The 17,472-nt window shown below is 34.9% G+C and overlaps 1 protein-coding gene across 1 annotated transcript in view; it reads left to right on the forward strand.

The window, feature by feature from the left end:
• Nucleotides 1-17,472, forward strand: part of MMP16 (matrix metallopeptidase 16) — a 164,945-nt gene that overhangs the window by 98,021 nt on the left and 49,452 nt on the right. Inside the window, exon 4 of the mRNA XM_066565591.1 lies at nt 1,821-2,125. Coding sequence (XP_066421688.1) covers nt 1,821-2,125 — 305 coding nt within the window. The remainder of the gene's footprint in view (nt 1-1,820; nt 2,126-17,472) is intronic.

Below are 17,472 nucleotides of genomic sequence, written 5' to 3' on the forward strand. Positions count from 1 at the left end.
GCATGATAGAAACACTTTAAATCACATGACATTTACATCATGTAGAGTAAGGTCATGTCTACAGATCAGGCGGTATTTTCTCTCTGACAGCAAGATCAGTACTGCAGTACTTTGTAGTTCTGACAGAGCCAGTTTTAGAAGAGCATTAGAAATTGGTTAACTTGAATAAAAATCACTAGAAAATATTCAATTGACTGGAGAAAATATCTTATAACCTGAGATTTAAAGAGTTCAAAATTTTAATTTCTTAGAGACAACAAAAAGATAATGACTTTGCAGTGCAGAAATGTCTTTTAAATGTCTTTGTGTATAGGGGGAAAATTTTTCAAGCTCATGTATGTGAGAGAGAAAAACAGAACGAGAACCAATAATATAAGCCAGGCAATTAATAGAATAAGCAAAAGTATGAATTGATTGGTTAAATCACCTTTGGAACAAAAGATCAAGGAAAACAGTGGATTCTCTACAATGTATTATCTTATGGTTTCTCTTGATGTCTCTTTGGAACATACATACCAGCTAAAAAATTATGCTTTGGTTAGATAGCACTATTGGACTCAATATATTAAAATCATTTTGAGTGGAAGTCCAAATATGTATCTTTATGTTTTCTACATAAAGCTATGAACAAAATGTATATATGAAGTAAAATCTATAAAATTACACTTGAAAGATTTGTTTCCATTTATATAAACATAAATACCATATAATCAAGCACATTTAATGTACCAAACAAATCAATCATTCAAAGTTTATTCATGAAAGTATATTTGTTCTCCTTTAATGTGCCATGCTGTGTAAACTGGCAAAAATATTACATACAACTATGTAATTTCTGAAATTTGTGCTGGACATTCAGTCAAGCACATGTCAAATGAACAAAGAGAATCTTATTGCAGCAATTTCAGAGCAGACACAAACCTAAAAGAGTTTTTGCTGCCCATATGAATCGAGTGGAAATGATGCAGAAAATTGGATAGGTCTGAAATTGATTCTTGTCATTCATTTCTTGAATTCAATAATGAAAATAAAGATTTTTTAAAAGATAATTTCACTATAATTTACTAACTATGAGAGTAAACATCAATTCTGATTTTTTTTGCCTTTTCATATATGTGTAACTTGAAGAAGTGGTGAAGACTGAAATTTCTCTTTAATACATATTCCTGATTAGCACATAATTGTCTTCTATAAAATTATTTCTCTGATGGATTCTACAGTGTTATGCAAGATTTACAGATGTAATCAGATTATAAATTGACATCTTAGCCTGTACTGAAATCAAAAGGCTTTGTTTCTGATAAGGAATTTATCCAGTTGCAAATGCAACAAGGCTTTGTGAATACTGGTTGGTGGTCACAGTATGGAGTTCTGCTTTTGTTAATGAACTCACTAATAAGTAAAAAATTCATTTCACTAAAAACATTTTTCTTTTGATCAGAAAGAATATGACATTCTTTAGCTGTGATGGATTCCAATTGTGGTCCAGGAGGTAAACAGTCAGTGGTTGATTAATCTGGTTATCCCACTGTTAAGAATTTTTCATTTTAATATATTTTAAATCTTCTAAAAATAAGACTTTTTGTACTGCTGGGAGAAAGCCAGCTAACATCAGTTCTAGCTTAAAGGAATAATACAGATTGACACCATAATTTTGCACCAGCTTGTTTAAAAATACTCTTCCTAAAGTATATAATACCAGTATAGCATGTCTTATTAAAAGCACAGAGCATATAATAATTAGGGGAAAATGGATATTAGCAGTGTCACTTACCACTCTGTTAAATTTAACCTATGTAATGTTTCTCTGTTTCTTTCAGCATAAAGAACGTCACTCCAAAAGTAGGTGATGCTGAAACCCGTAAAGCCATTCGCCGTGCCTTCGATGTGTGGCAGAATGTAACTCCTCTAACATTTGAAGAAGTTCCTTACGTTGAATTAGAAAATGGCAAGAGAGACGTGGATATTACAATCATTTTTGCATCAGGTTTTCATGGAGACAGTTCTCCCTTTGATGGGGAGGGAGGATTTTTAGCTCATGCGTATTTTCCTGGCCCAGGAATTGGGGGAGACACTCATTTTGACTCAGATGAGCCATGGACTTTGGGAAATCCCAATCATGATGGTAAGAGAAGATTTAATTTTAAACAAAATAGATAAGTGGCATGAATTTTCAGCTAACAGAACTACTTCCCTGTTCCCCTGTTCCTAAAGTCACATGGTTTTCTTTCCTTGGTTAACATTACTTTAGAAATATATTTGGTTGATCTGTCTCTTTGAATCCAAGGCAGAAAAGTATCTGCCTGATTGTAATACAGTATGAAAACATGTTTTGCTTGAAAAACATTGAATTCTTATTAGGAAACTTCATGATCATTCAGACATTGTACTCATGAATATTTACCTAAACTACTTTACTTTTGCATATTTTAACATGTCAAACTTATGTAGCTTTAGGGGAAATGTGGAATATTTAACAGTGATATAAGAACTACTTCAGCTATCCACCAATTCTGTGGATACCAGTGGACATAAAACCCAGTCTTCAGTTTGCATCTTTGATGATGCAATGGCAGAATTTAAAGGCAAATCTTAAAGATGCCATTCCAAGAGTGGAATTGGTGTTTCCCAAAAACTTTTGAATGTCTTTTGGAATTGTTGATTTTAACATGTCAAATCTAATTAAGTAGTACATTCCCCACAGTCAAATGAATGACTGCACAGTGCAGTTTGCACACCTATCATTTACCAAATAAAGACTAAATATACTCTTTATCCTTCACAACTAAAATCTGGCCACTGCCAAGCTCTAAGGTGATGTGACTAAATTACTGCTATTATCTGTGAATGCTAATTAAAAGCTAAGTCTAATTTTGCATCTCTCCAAAACAGTATCAAAGAAGAGATTTTCTGTAGACATATTCTGTGTTTGATGCTGTGACAGGTTTTGTTTCCAAGCAGCTTCTGTTGTCCTGGTAGATCCCTCTAAGCCAGTTATATGAAGTTTGAGACATCTCTTCAGAGATACACAAATAGGATGTTTCTGGCATATAAATACTATAGAGATGGCAAGAAGTGGAGAACTGTTGTATTTCCATGTTATACTGAATTTATGAATAATGAGAGGCTTTATCTAATTCCTTTTCTTTCCCCTTCTCACCTGAGATTCTCCAAGAAAAATTCAGAGCTTTTTATGTTGCTGTATTTGTAGCCTGGGGGTCTGCAACAAAACCTTAATTTAGCATTTTAGGAGTATAAATATGGTGTTGTGACTATTTCATTGGTACAATACTTCTGCTGTGCTGGAGTCAGTTGAAGCAAGAGGTGTGTAAGGCGCTGTAAAGGCCCTCAGTTGTGTAATGGGTTCAAGACACTTCATTATTGTGAAGCAAGGCCTAGATTCTTACTGGAGCAAAAACTGTGGTATTGCACAGCTCATATTTGCCTTCTTCACACATTTAGCTCAAAGGAGCACTGGTGGGAGTCCTCTGTTTGTGCAGTTTTGGTACACAGTCAGTCACAGCACTGTGAGGGTAAATGAAGGTGATTTTATGTGTCTGGTTTTTATGATGGTTAGAGACCAGCACTGCACATAATGTTCAGTGGTTTTGGAGCTATTGCTTGAAGCACTCAGGAAAATCTACAGGCATGTGTACGTTGAAGTCAGGATGTCAGTTTAATTGGGATAACTCTTTTGGAGCAGTTCCACACCTTGTGTGAAAGTGAATGAACTTCTGGCTGTCTCATTCTTCTTTAACTTAAGCAATTTTCATATTGCCTAATGGCACTCATTTCTTTATAGGGCTTTTGAGATTTGTGTTTTGTAGAACAGTTTTCAAAATCTATTGCTTGTATTAATGTATTTTAGTATAATGTGATGAAAAAAATCAAGGGAAAGTAAATTGATGCTATCACTAAAACTGTGATTTTTATATATCTTATAACTTTGAACTTTTATAATAAAAAGGTTTGCTATCTATATCACAAATGTTTAAGAGTTATGATTGGAAATTTTTCTGAAAATTTAATATCTTATGTACTTTGGTGTGCTTATATATACATTTTTTGTGGGACATTCCTGATAAAATGGAATATTAAAAGCAAAAAATGGAAGATTTTTTGAAAATATATGATAATTAATAAAATATCTTACCAATGCAAGTTCTCTGAAGAATTTTGGCAACTGTTAGTTTCATGGTTGATATGGTAGGAACTGTGTCATAGGTCATAGTTGTTGTCCAGAGAAAACTCCCCATCACTGTAACCTTAGAAAGGTCAAAAGATGTGCATTTCTTCTGAAAATGCAGGGCACCTGTTTGTCTGATTGGTGGCTTTTAGCTATTAGGTAGGCTTGTTTTCCTCAGTCTTACTAATTAGCTCGTCTCTAGGAATCCTGGAGGATCATGCAGGTTTGGGGTTTTTTTTTGGTTTTGTTTGGGTGTTTGGTTGTGGTGGTTGTTGTTGTTGGGTTTTTTTGTTGTTGTTGTTTTGGTTCTGTGTTTGTTTTGGGGTTTTTTATTTGTTTTGTTCTGTTGTTGTTTTTTTGTTTGGGATTTTTTTGTTTGTTTGTTTTTGGGGGTTTTTTTATGCCTGGGAAAAATTTCCAGGGGGAAAAAGAAGATGAGCACACTATTTGGGATTGACAGGAAAGAAAGACTTACAGCTCTCTTAGGCTTCCTATCATTTTGAGCTGAGTCTCAGAACATTGAAAAGCAGAAGGTTGAAAAATATATATGTGATCTTAGCTATGAGTCATTTTTCCCAGGCGAGTGTCAATTTTAAGATTCATTGTTCCAATAGTCCAATAGACACCTTCTTGTAGTATTATTTGGAATCCAATAGAATGGGAAAAAAATTGATGATTTATTTTTATTTTTAAACTAACTCTCACCCCAAGGGGCTGATTTTCTCTGATTCTTTTTCCAGTATCCCAGAGAGATTCAAAAACACAGAGCAACTTATTTACTTAGCAGCAGGAATGCAAAAATAAGGTCCTTTTGAAAAGCCCTAGCCTCATTCTTCACCTTATACTGTTCTAATGAAAACAGTTTATACGCCATCTACCTCAGAAAAGACAGGGAACTTAATGAAATGCTTTCATAAACTGTTGTCTTTATAAAGTAATTTTCATTCCAAATAAGGAATCATGCACAAAATCAGTATTCTGAGTATAGTTAATTATGACAGCAATTTATTCTGACTACTTAATTGTAGTGTCTTCATACTTCAGGTTTTTGGTTGATTTGGTGGGGTTTTTTTCTTATCACATTTGGTCAATTTTCTTGTGTTTTCTTTTGTTTAATCATTCTCTAGACTCCAAAGACAGTTGCAATAGAAATACATCATCTCCACAGCTCATTGCTGCTTTCCTTTATTCTCACTTCAATGGTATGTTCTTATCAATCGTGTTCTCTGAAGAGATTTGTGCTTTGACTCCTCCCTCATCCTGAAGAATGAATGAGGCTTTTGTAGGAGTGGAGACTAATGGGCCTGTCACTCAGGAAAAACACTCCTGTCATACAATTTTACACTTGCAGGCTTTCTACAAGGATATATTTCTTTGCTTTCATAATATCCTGTAAGCAGAGTACAGCTGCTACCTCAACTCCAGCTGAGCTGTGGAGGGCTTTTCTCTGAATTTCCATCCACGGTGCTGCAGGTGATCCCAGAAATATTGCCAGAAAGAAGGACAATAGACTTAACATCACAGGGAAGCAGTGGAAACAAGGACAGAATTTGTTTTGCCATGGAATGAGGGAGATATGGAGGATAAAATATGATGCACATTTCTTTTCTTTTTTTTTTTCTTCTTTTTTTTTATTTAATAAGGAAAGGGAATGCTATTCTTTCAACACCTTATACAAAGTGTGTGTATTGGACTGTAGTCTTCCTTCAGTCAGTTCTCATCTTCTATTTTTCCCATTTAGCACAACTATTTTTCAGGTTCCCATGGGAGTATGCTGTTACACTTACAGTAGACTCCATTTCCTTTATGATCTGCCTATCTAGATTTCAGGCGAGATAAGAGCCTTAGCTTCTTAAATTATTTGGAACAGGATGGTTTCTTCATGCACCTTACGAAGTATCTTGTGCTCCTAGGCAGTCTCAATTAAAACTCAGGTTATTCTGGTAGTGCTTGGCAAATACAGCAGGAGAACAAACAGTGTTCAGGAACAGCAAATCAAAATGGATGGGATTTTACAGGAAAATATTTCACAATATGTGCACTTAAAATGTAAAAAGGTAAAGGGACAAACAGGAAATGGAAATCATGTTGCATAAGTAGATATCTGAAAAATCATCACTTATTGGGAAAAGATTTAAATCTTTATTTTCTTTTGAACTTAAAAACTGTAAATAAAACAAACAAACAAAAAAGTGAAGAAAAAAGTAAGAGGAAGAAATCTTAATATACCAGCCTTGAAACTAGGGAGGGATTTCCTTGTTCCCATGACTCTAATCCATTTAGGTGATATATATCCCCTCATTATTTTTAAATTTAAAAATTATGGACAATGAATGATGCATCTAAATCCAGAAAGTGACAATGACTTCTTCCTAGGAGTGGCAGTACTTTGGAGATATTGTACTGTCAAAACCCTCAACAAAAATCTTTTTCAAAGTATTTTCTTCAATGGTAATATTTCAAATGACTGTGATGAATTTCAAAGTCACTGCCAGCGAGCATCTCAGATAGGTACTGTCTCTGTAAATTTTCTAGTAGCTTGAAGAAAAATCCTGTCTTACATCCTATTTTTCTGTACCAGAACTGAAAGGGCCATCTTATTAGCCTTATTGCACTGGTTTATCAAAATTGATTTCGCATTTGTCTGTTTACATGTACTTAAGTTAGTTTAAACCTTTTTTAAAGCAGTTATTTTTTTCTGGGATGTTACTGAATACATCTAAACCTATTTAAGGGAGTGTTAAACCAGTTTAAATTGAGAGTGCACTACATTTAACTAGATTAATTTAAGATTGACCTACTTGCAAAAGTGCAGCTTTTTAAAAAAGGGCAAGATTTAGAAGAAATGCTTGGGGAAAACAAGGATTTCTTGGGAGCTTAGTTTTCAAGCACATTAGACATGATATGTAATGTACCAATTACTGGATAAAATGTGACCACAGAACTGTGTCTTCCAGCAGCAGAAAATATTTGGCAAAAAACTAAGTGTAGATAAACACAAGAGATCAGTAGTGGTAATTTGATACTCTTATCTTCATATCAACATGAGAAATAGAAGTCAAACTAAAATACATTGGTTTTTACCTCTGTAGCAAATTTATCAAGGTAGATAGTGCACCATACTGAAATTCTGCAGAAAATAGTTCTTCCATTAAAGAACATATGATAAATAATAACAAGTGGAACTGCGTTAGAGAAGTAATAGTACAGTGACATGTAAGGAGAATATTACTGCTAACTACTTACATACATGTGGGATGTTTGTAACTTTGTATATACATTATATATACATATATATAACTTTGTATATACATTTGTAAGTTTGTAACTTGTGTATACATTAAGCTCTGTCTTTGGGAAAACAAACTTAAAAATTCAATAATTCAGTTTTGTTTATTTTTTTGTTAATCCTCCAGCATTCAAAAAATTATTAAAGTTTTCAGGCAATAACTAGAAAACAAGCAAAGAAACCTGTCACTTTGTACCATGCTGTTTGTAGGTTGCCAAGTAAAAGCTTCTTGGAGCTGATGCAAATACAGCGTCTCGTGTAATGTACTTGGACTCCAGTTAGTGTGTAGATTCTGCTGTGGGCACTGTGCTGGCAGCCAAGAAAAATTTATGAAAATCCTGATCTCTGAACTGCATAGATCAACTTGCAGTAAATTTCTTTTGGCTGCCAGTGTGGTTGACACAGTGCAGGAGATATATGCTATTGGAAATATGAATCAGTGGAGTTGTGAAAACCATCTCCTAAGGGAGCTCTGTGTCTTGAACAGTGCTCATGCTGTGGCTTGGTATAAAGGAAGCCAAGCATTTCAGATTAAAGGAAACTCTGTATTACAATATTAACATGGCTTTAATTTCATAAAGCATAGTGCTCTTAATTGATTATGTATGTTTTTTAATAAGCAATTATCAACATGAAATTCGATCTGTAACCAAGCAGTGTGACCTTCCAGTTGTCAAATGCTTATTTTCTAGATCTGCACTACAATAACTTTGTAGAAGATTAATATCTTATTTGAATTTTTATTTTATAGTACTTGTGTATGTTCTTGTAAATAGAGAATTGCAAAAGCAGGCTCAGATCAAAGGTTATCCTACAAAATATCCTATTTCCAGTTAACAGCTATTAACAGATACCTAAAGAAGAGAATAAGAGCAGGGTAAACATATGGCAGTAAAACCCCAGCATATTCCCTCTTAGCTTCCAGTAATCTGTGGGTCATTGAATTTCTGAGGCACAGGCCATATTTTTGTGTTTAGTAGCCTGTGAGGGATTTCCTTTCATTAATCGGTGTAATCTCTTTTTGAACTCATGTAAGCATTTGGTATCCACAACATCCTGTGACAATATGTCCTGTAGTTTAAGCAGACGTGAAAGACTTCTTCTTTCTGATTTTTTTTTTAGACAGATGGATGCCCATATTGTAAGGAAGTAATTTCCTAATAATTTTATCTATTCCATTCATATTTTATGGGCCTCTGTCATATCTTGTTTACAGGATAAAGAGACTGAGACTGTGGAATTGCAGCCTTGTTTATATATAATTAAGGTTAAAAAAGTACAGCTTCAATTTTAAATTGAAACTATTTGAGTGCAAAATGGGAGAATTAGCAATATTGTAAATGATGACAAAACCCAACTATTGCATTTATAATATTACACAGCGATAAAGATGCCAGGACAATATTTCAAGGAGCTTTGCAAGTTGCAGGCACATTGAATAATGATTGCTTCTTTTAATTTCTTCATTTTCCCTGAAATCCAATTTAATTCAGAAATCAATTAACACAAATGATACTTTCTGTCCCTAAACCACAACATTTTCAGTATTTAAAAAGAAACCACTCTTTCCCTTATCAATAAGTGCATTTTGTGCTGCTAGATCATCCTCTGTCCTCAAACTTTCCAAACCTTCCTGGATTATACTTGCTGATGTGCACCTGTCCCACATCCAGTTACTCCAAGATGGTACCTAAAATCTTAACTCGCAGATATCCAGCCCCTGATGCATAAAAAGTATCCTTGAAAATATCATGGCATGCAAAGCTGCACTGGAGAACCGAAAAATCCCTTTCAGCTATTGAAGAGATGGGAAATGATCATAAAAACTCATAAATGGCCCTGGCTGCTTGTGAGGACTCAGTCATTGGACATAGGACTATGCAGATACAAGAGGATCTCTCTGCTGGACCCCATCTACCAGCTGGAAGCCAGATGATGGAAAATGGTAACTGTTGGCAAAGTACTCACCTCATTTTTTATAATTTCTGGGGAGGATTTTGCTTTCGTGGAACACCCTTATGGCTTTGAGGAAAGCACTTGATTTGCATGTTTTTAAAAGGGAAATCTGTTTAAAACTGGCAGTCAGTGAAAGCAGTCTTGTGGATGAATCCAGCCCCATGTTGACTGGATGCTTTTAATACATCCCAGGGGTTCTCAGTGTGTAATATCTTATTCTCAGCTTCCTTCTTGGCGTAGCATTTCTATATGCCCTATTATGCAAATTGAAAGAGAGGCTGAGGAATATGTTAAGAGAATTGACTTCGTGATATTCTTAATTAAAGCAGTGGGATTCTAGACCAAGATGCACATCTTACATCATACTTTTCATGTCTATAGAAGCAAGGTGATATTTAAAGTGTAGCATAATTGCTAGAGACAGTCCTGATGCAGGCTTCGAACCAAAAAGGCAGCACAGCTCAAGCCACCGAGTTACATATTGCTTCCATCGTGGCGTAGGTAAACACAGATCTTTGCAATCCTTTGTGGAGTAGTTAGGGAAGCTGCAAACTCAGCTATCCATTCAAACTGCAACTGGAGGTTATTTCCCACATACCAGGGCCAGCAGAACTTGCTTGCTTGCTTGCATTTGCCATCTGCCTCGGTTTGTGATCAGCCAGCCCATCTTAAACTGCTAATGAAAAGTGTTAAAGCGGATCTGGCTGACTTTGCATGGAAATAAATGAGGAAAGTTCACATTGTCTGTTACATCGACTCTGCTGCCAAGGAAACATCTAGCTGAAAGGCAGCATGGGTCCTTGCAGACAAATTTGGCAGCATTTGCACCTAAAAGCACTGAAAAAAAACCCTGCCTTTTTTTTTTCTTTTCTTTTTTTTTTAATTCTAAAGATGTCATTGTCTCAAACAACTGTTTATGCAACAATGAAGTCAAGTTTATCTACCAAAATGGATTCATTTAATCAGACCCTCATACAAGTATATTAGGAGAACCAAGTTTACATGGGGAAATTTAGTTGAAAAATGTTTGTTTTAGTGATTAATAAGTTGAAGCTAACCGTGTTGGAGTTTTTGGCTTCATTTTCTCTTATTGTCTTTCTCATTTTCCCCCTGCAGTACATGAGAAAAGATCATTGGGAAGCCCTTTTTTCAGGCAAATAGATTTATTTTAAATGAATCCAAACATAAAATGTGGGCCAACCTTTTCATGATTGTTTTTATGACTCCACAACCTTTCACACATAAAAAACCCCCCTAACACTACATATACAAAAAAACCCCAACCAAACAAACAAATACTCCTACCTTATTATTTCCTCCTTTTAGAAAGAAGCTTAACAGATTTTGAGTAATGAATCTAAGAGAGTTTCATATAACTTACATGTTTCAGAAAGTTTTAGAGAATGGGGAAAAAAGGAAAAAAAAAACATGTTCCAGTGCTTTTTATTCTTATTCTCTATGCATTTTATAACTGTTTACCATCAGCCTACCATAAGGCAATATTTCTTTAAAATGTGTGATACCAACTAATAGTAGTGCTAATAATAGAGGAACTGCCTTAGGAGCTATGAGATTTCACACCAGAGACTGAATTTCACATTCTTGAAAGATTATTTCCTTTGAAGAGCTTGTGAAAAGCCATATCTCAAACATGTTGAGTTAAAAAAAAAAAAGGAGACAAAATTCCCTTTATTATTCCAAATAAGTCAAAAGCAGTTTACAACTAAAAAATCAGCTAATGAATGAATGGCTTGAAATTATTTAATTTTCTTTTCAGTCTGGTCTCCTAGAAACAGTAATTTAGGACAGAAGCATTATCTATGAACCTAAAATTCTCTCTTTAGACAGAAAGTGACATTTCAGTCATTTAAAGCAGGCATCAGGCTTAGCATTCCAACTCTCATGGAATCCTGGGTTCTTCAAGTCTCCATTTGTTTCTAAGGCCACTTAATGGAGACTTTTCCTTCAAGATAGATTTAGGAAATACCAAAGATGCTCTATAGAATATTATTGCTGCATTGCCATCTCATTTTCCCCTGCCTTTTTAGGGGGAAAATCTGAAAAATCATGTTGCCAATTAATATGGACATTGTCATGGTTTCCAGAGAGAACAAGACAAGAATTATACAGTAATTCCACATTTAATTACATATTTATTTATTAAGCAGAAATTAATGCATTTTGAAAAAGTAGAATGATGTAGATAACCCTAAAATATTAGATAATACTATATCTGAATTTTTAGAATAGTATAGAATTAACAAATGAAAGATTTTCTACAATAGCGTTCCCAAGTCTAGAGTATAATTTGTGCTTTTCCTGACAACTCTTCACTTCAAAATGCCAAAATATTTGTTCTTGAGGCCAAAATGTTTTTTTATCTATATTTAGAATTCTTCCTAACAGTTTGGGTTCCAAAAAGTGCTGAACAGGTAACACCAATAGCTGGGAACATATACAGCTAAAACATTAGGTTTTGAAAAAAGATGAAAGCAGAAAAAAAAAATCCAAATAAGTTAAAAGAGCAACATTTTTGTGCCAAATATTTTTTGTCTGGTTGTTTTAGATTTTTTTAAGGTTTAAGTCTCTCCTTCAAGTCAGCCTATGATAAGTACTTCCTGGGTTTGTACATATATCACTTAAGTCCATGTCCTGTACTTCTATAATTAATGTTTTGCCAGTGACTTAAAAGAAAAGACCTAAGTTAAAAGCCAGAAGACTTGAGGGGGTGGAATTAATCTGACCATATGTTGATGTTTATGTCTGAGTTAATCTCATGGAGTCCCTTTAGAGTTATAGGAGAGATATATTGCCTTCCTGGGTAAGGTTTGTTGCATCCTGAAGTAGGTGTCTAAAACCAACTGGATGAATCATGTTCTGAAATACCTGCTTCTCATCTCTTGCTGTGAGAAGTGCAGGTAGACACGTTTGTGTTACAGTGTTGAGTAGCTAGATAACTTGCGCTAGTGATGTTGAATCATACCATTTCAGATTATAGGGAACTGTAGTGATAAGAGCTTCAAAATAGCAGCACTAACTGGGGTCAAAAGAAATCTGTCCCAGCCCCAGAGGTGGCTGTTTTGGGACCAGTTCAGTATAGCAGTCAGAAAGGGCAGTTGCAGGCATAGGCTGTTCCCTGCTCCTCAGTATGGCAAGACAAACACTCATATTGGTCTGAATATCATAATTTACAAGTGGGTTGTGCCTCTGAAATTTAGAACGCAAAGTTGGTAGTATGGTAATTTGTAAACATACTTTTAGATTCCCTTTTCTAAGAATCATACAGAGCACCTTTCTTGTGATGCAGTTTAGAGATTGAAACTATGTTAGTATGAGGAAATGGGATATTCAGGAAGCTGAAGATCCAGTAAAGACATGGAATTAATGTTTTTAACTGTGCTCCAGCTAGCAGTGCTAGCAGAAGCAGCAAAAGTAGTAGGGCCTGAGCTTCAGGAAGAGTTAGCAAATAAAATAGATATATAATCAACAGTCACTCCTTAGCTGTTTTTTGTTTTTAATCATCACTTGTGATGCTGGCAGTGCTGGCCATAGTGGCTTGCAGAGATGTGGTCCCAACCTTCCTGAGTGTGGAAGCCCTGGTCTGAGAGCCATCAAACATGGAGTCTCTGGTACTGTCCCTTCTTCCTGCTGGGGCCCACTGCTCTTGCCGCAGGCTGGGGTCCTGCTGAGCTTCTAATTCAGTGAAGGCAAAGTTCTAGGCTTGACTTCTGCCCTGGCCTGCATTCTCATGTCCAATCTCTCCTGTGCTTTGCCAGGGGCAATGAACTCCTGCTTTCATCTTCCTCTCTAAGCAAATTCTTGCATAGTCTTCCTTCTGCTGGGAGGCCCAGGAGTATGACTGGGCTGCCTGACCATCTTGTCCTCTCCAGCACCCTTTGCTCTGCCCTCTGCAATCTGTCATTTGGAAGCTGCTCCTCCATGGCAGGGGCCCAGTCATCTCCACGCCAACAAGTGCCAAGAGTCACAAGTGCGAACTGATCGTATTCCCCATGTTCTGGAAAGGTTTAGGATTCTAGCTAGGGGGGCATACAGCTGTATGGATATAGAATCCTGGGATCTTAGCAGCAGATTCTCCAATAGATCAGAGCATTTCATATGAGTAAATTTTAACAAAGTAAGACCTAAGTAGCAGATTTGTCTTTCTGTCACTTCCTCTGTATACACGATTCCCAGTTTGAAGTTGTCTCAATTTAAAATATGGTGCACACTTGAATCAAGTTTCTCTTTCAAGTCTGCAGACATCTTAGAAAACTTGTCTTCTTTTCAGATCAGAGAACTTTTAATGATTTTTTTCTTCTAATCACTTTGCCAATTAGGATTCAAAATTCCCACTTCTTTTTATCATCAGTTTAATGAAAAAGACCCAAACCATGGACAAATCCATCTTGACTTTTTCTTAATGTGAATTTAAAAAAGCCAGGTAACAGTGAAGGAAGAATTGTTCATATAAAAACCTTACATATATATAATATATATATATATATACATATATACATGCAGATGTATATATACAAACCACCATGTCGCTGTTTAAAAATTCTCAAAGTCTTGTGTCTATGTTAAGAAAGATACAATGGTATGCTGATGAAAATAATAACCTGATTTTGGTGGGTTTAATGTGAGCTAATTTAGATGTTATTATAATTACTCTCAGTAGTTTACTGGTACAGGGTAAAAAAATTTATCAAACAAAAATTTAGCCAACACAAGATTTACACACAAATTAAATTCTTTGTGCATTCTATTGAGGGAATTTCATTGATCTCTAGGACTCTTTCAGATTTCTAAAAGGCGGTGAGATGCTAGAACAGGGTGCCCAGAGGAACTGTGGATGCCCCATCCCTGGAAGTGTTTAAGGCCAGGCTGGATGGGGCTCTGAGCAGCCTGGTCTAGTGGAAGATGTCCCTGCTCATGGCAGGAGGGTTGGAACTGAGTGGTCTTCAAGGTCCCTTCCAACCCAAAGCATTCTATGCTTCTGTGATTTCTGCCCCATGACAGATTACATCTATTGTGAATATTTGCAGTATGACTTTGACCTTCCTCCTAGAATTTATAAATATTTCTTCATAGGAGAACACACAGAATATAGGGGTAAATTAATAAAAAGAAAACAAAAGAAGCCATCATGTTAACAAACCTGCAGTTTAGCTGAGTGGCTTACAGACAAACCCTACAATTTTTTTGTCAAGACAAGGGTTCAATTTTAGTACAGCTTCATGAACAATTAAAGTTCTCTTGCATTTATTCTCACCCAAAGTGCCACTTAGGAGTGGTAGAAAGATGTACATTCCCTTCACATGAGTGACCCACAGGGACCAGACATAGAGGACAGGTGAGGACTTGTGATGCATGCTCTTCTCATGTACATATCCAAATTCTCAATCCCAGCATGTGTTCATTTTCACAGCCTTCAGAAAGCAGTTTTAAGTACTTCTCTAGCTTCTTTTTCCCACTAAAAAATAAAAACAGAAACAAAGAAAATACAGGAAAGAGTATAAATAGGTAAAGCTATTATAGTATTTGCGACATTTGTAATATGAAGACCTTTTCTAGCAAAATGAAAAATTCCATTAAAAGTCAAATTTATTTAAGATAGTCATTTTCTAAACACAACCATGAAAACACCCAAAATAAATTTGTTTCATTCTGTTCATCAATATGGCTTTATTATTAGTAGAACGAAAATGCCATTTGAGAATAATATACAAATTCATTAGTGGACCTGAGTGATGAAGAAGTTGATCCCAGGAGCAAGAGATTCAACATAAATGTAGGAGTTTGTTATAGTTTGCTAGATTTTCTGTCACAGCAGGGTTTCCTCAAAGCATTAAATAAATCCGTAAGCATCATATTTTCAGAAAGAACACATTGAAGCAAGCTCTCATGTTTTCTCTGCCTCCCCTAGGATCATCTCTAGCTGCTTCACTTGTCTTTTTTTGGGGAAGTTGGTATTGATTCATTTGTCAGAATGGTTTGCAAATTTTTTCAGTACTAGTGATTGAAACTGTGAGAAAAAAGTGGAAATATTCTTATATCCATGCTTTTTATAAAAAGAAATTGAAGAATACCTAAAGTAATTAATTCCACCCATTTCAAGCAATTTACTAAAAGTTGTAGAATATTGTTGGTAACAGATCTAAGTAGTAAGTCAGAAATTCTTGTCTTTTGCATGTCTTTGCCTTCTAAAGTACAGGCTGATATGTGTTATAAAAGAAAGTGTGCTCCTGACTTCTAAATTCTGCCCAAAATATGCAGAAACAGTAAAGCACTGCCAGGATAGACTCACAGGCCACTAAACTCAAATGTTCTCATCATATCTCATCAATGATCTGAGTCACCTGAAGACAGCCTTGCTCTGTAATAATGTGGCCTTGTCAAAATTCAAGCAAGCAATTTTGAATTTCACACTAATCTGTTAAACTTTTTAAAATAGAATAGTTTATCATAAATATACACATATGGGTGTAGGCATTCTAAGTTACAGACATTGTAACTAGAACAGACTTTGTATATAACAAACTGTCTGTACCTTCTCTCCTGTCTGCATATATATATATGTATATATATATATATACACATACATATATATATATGTGCACATACTCATATATATATATATATATCTCACTAAGCCTAACAGAAAGGAGTTTATTATGCATTTCATGTATTAATAGGGTGAAAGAAGACATTTTTATGTCACTGTATTTTGTCACAATGAAAAAGCCTAATTGTCACAATGAAAAAGCCTAAATATATAGATATATAATTGAAAAATGATTGTTTAAAATAAAGTGTGTAAAAAATAGATAAGCTAAGTTCATGCAGAAAGTGGATATGCTCTGTATGATATGCTTTTATTTAAAATGACAAAAAATTAGTTTTGTTCTTGATTTTTCAAAGGTGCTCCATCCATCTTTTAGCAAAACTCTCTTTCCAAAATAAACACAGCTACCAAATTTTAGTGCCAATGGCAGAAGTCTTAGATAATGTCATACAACTATATATGATTTCTTAGACTGGAAAATGTAGCACCTTTATTTGGGTATTCCTATGTTTATATTTAGACCCATGTATACTCTCAATATAGCATATATATACATATATGGTGCTTATGTAAGTGCATGCATAATATATTTGCTCAGTTCTGCTCTATTGTAATAAGGTCAGAGAGAGAAAGAATCTGCTTTTAAGACTGACTGTTGAAATTGCATCTTCAAAATTCTGACCTGTCTGGAAAGGATAAAAAGGATAATAATAACAGAGATAACAAAGAATTTCTTTTAGTGGGTTTCTTTTGTTGTGGTTTTTTTTTTTTTTTTATGTCATATAGAGTAAGGGTCTTACTATACAGTTTGTAGCTTTTAGCTGTTTGGATGCATCAGTTGGTACAAAGGAACAGAATAATGAAAATGAAAATTCTGCATACATTGAACAAAAAGCAATAGGTATTTTGTGTGTGTGTAATATTTCTGATTATTGTAAGTTTGCCTTTGAGACACTGTCTGGTTGTAATAGGACTATAATAGAATTCTTGTGTAGATTTAAATTTCAGTTTGATGTGACTTTAATTAGAAAACATCTATCTACATCATGAAAAATGAAATAAAATAGTCTTTGGAAGAAAAAGTGTATGTCTATGTATAAAACATCTTTGTATTTTTACAATTGTTTGTAACGTGAAATTCAGTTTCTAGGGTTTCTTTTTCTTTTCCTTGGGATGGAGAAGTCTTCAAAATTGAGGTCACATGTTAAGCCATTAAGTTGTTGCTTTTATAAATTGAACTCACATACCATTTAAAATGGAAATTATTATCTTCAGAACTAGGTTTTCGTAATAGCTTACTGTGGACAAACATATTAGCTTTGTTTTTCTGTAAATGTGAAAAATAGTGTATATATTAGCTACAGGGAAAGGCTTCCCCATACAACATGCTCCACACTGCTGGCTATTGAGTATTTGATATATTAATACATATTTATATTCTGGAGTTTGGGCAGTGTTTGTAAAGTCAGGCAGATT

This window comes from Molothrus aeneus, chromosome 1 (assembly GCF_037042795.1).
Source record: "Molothrus aeneus isolate 106 chromosome 1, BPBGC_Maene_1.0, whole genome shotgun sequence".
Classification (NCBI taxonomy): Eukaryota; Metazoa; Chordata; class Aves; order Passeriformes; family Icteridae; genus Molothrus; species Molothrus aeneus.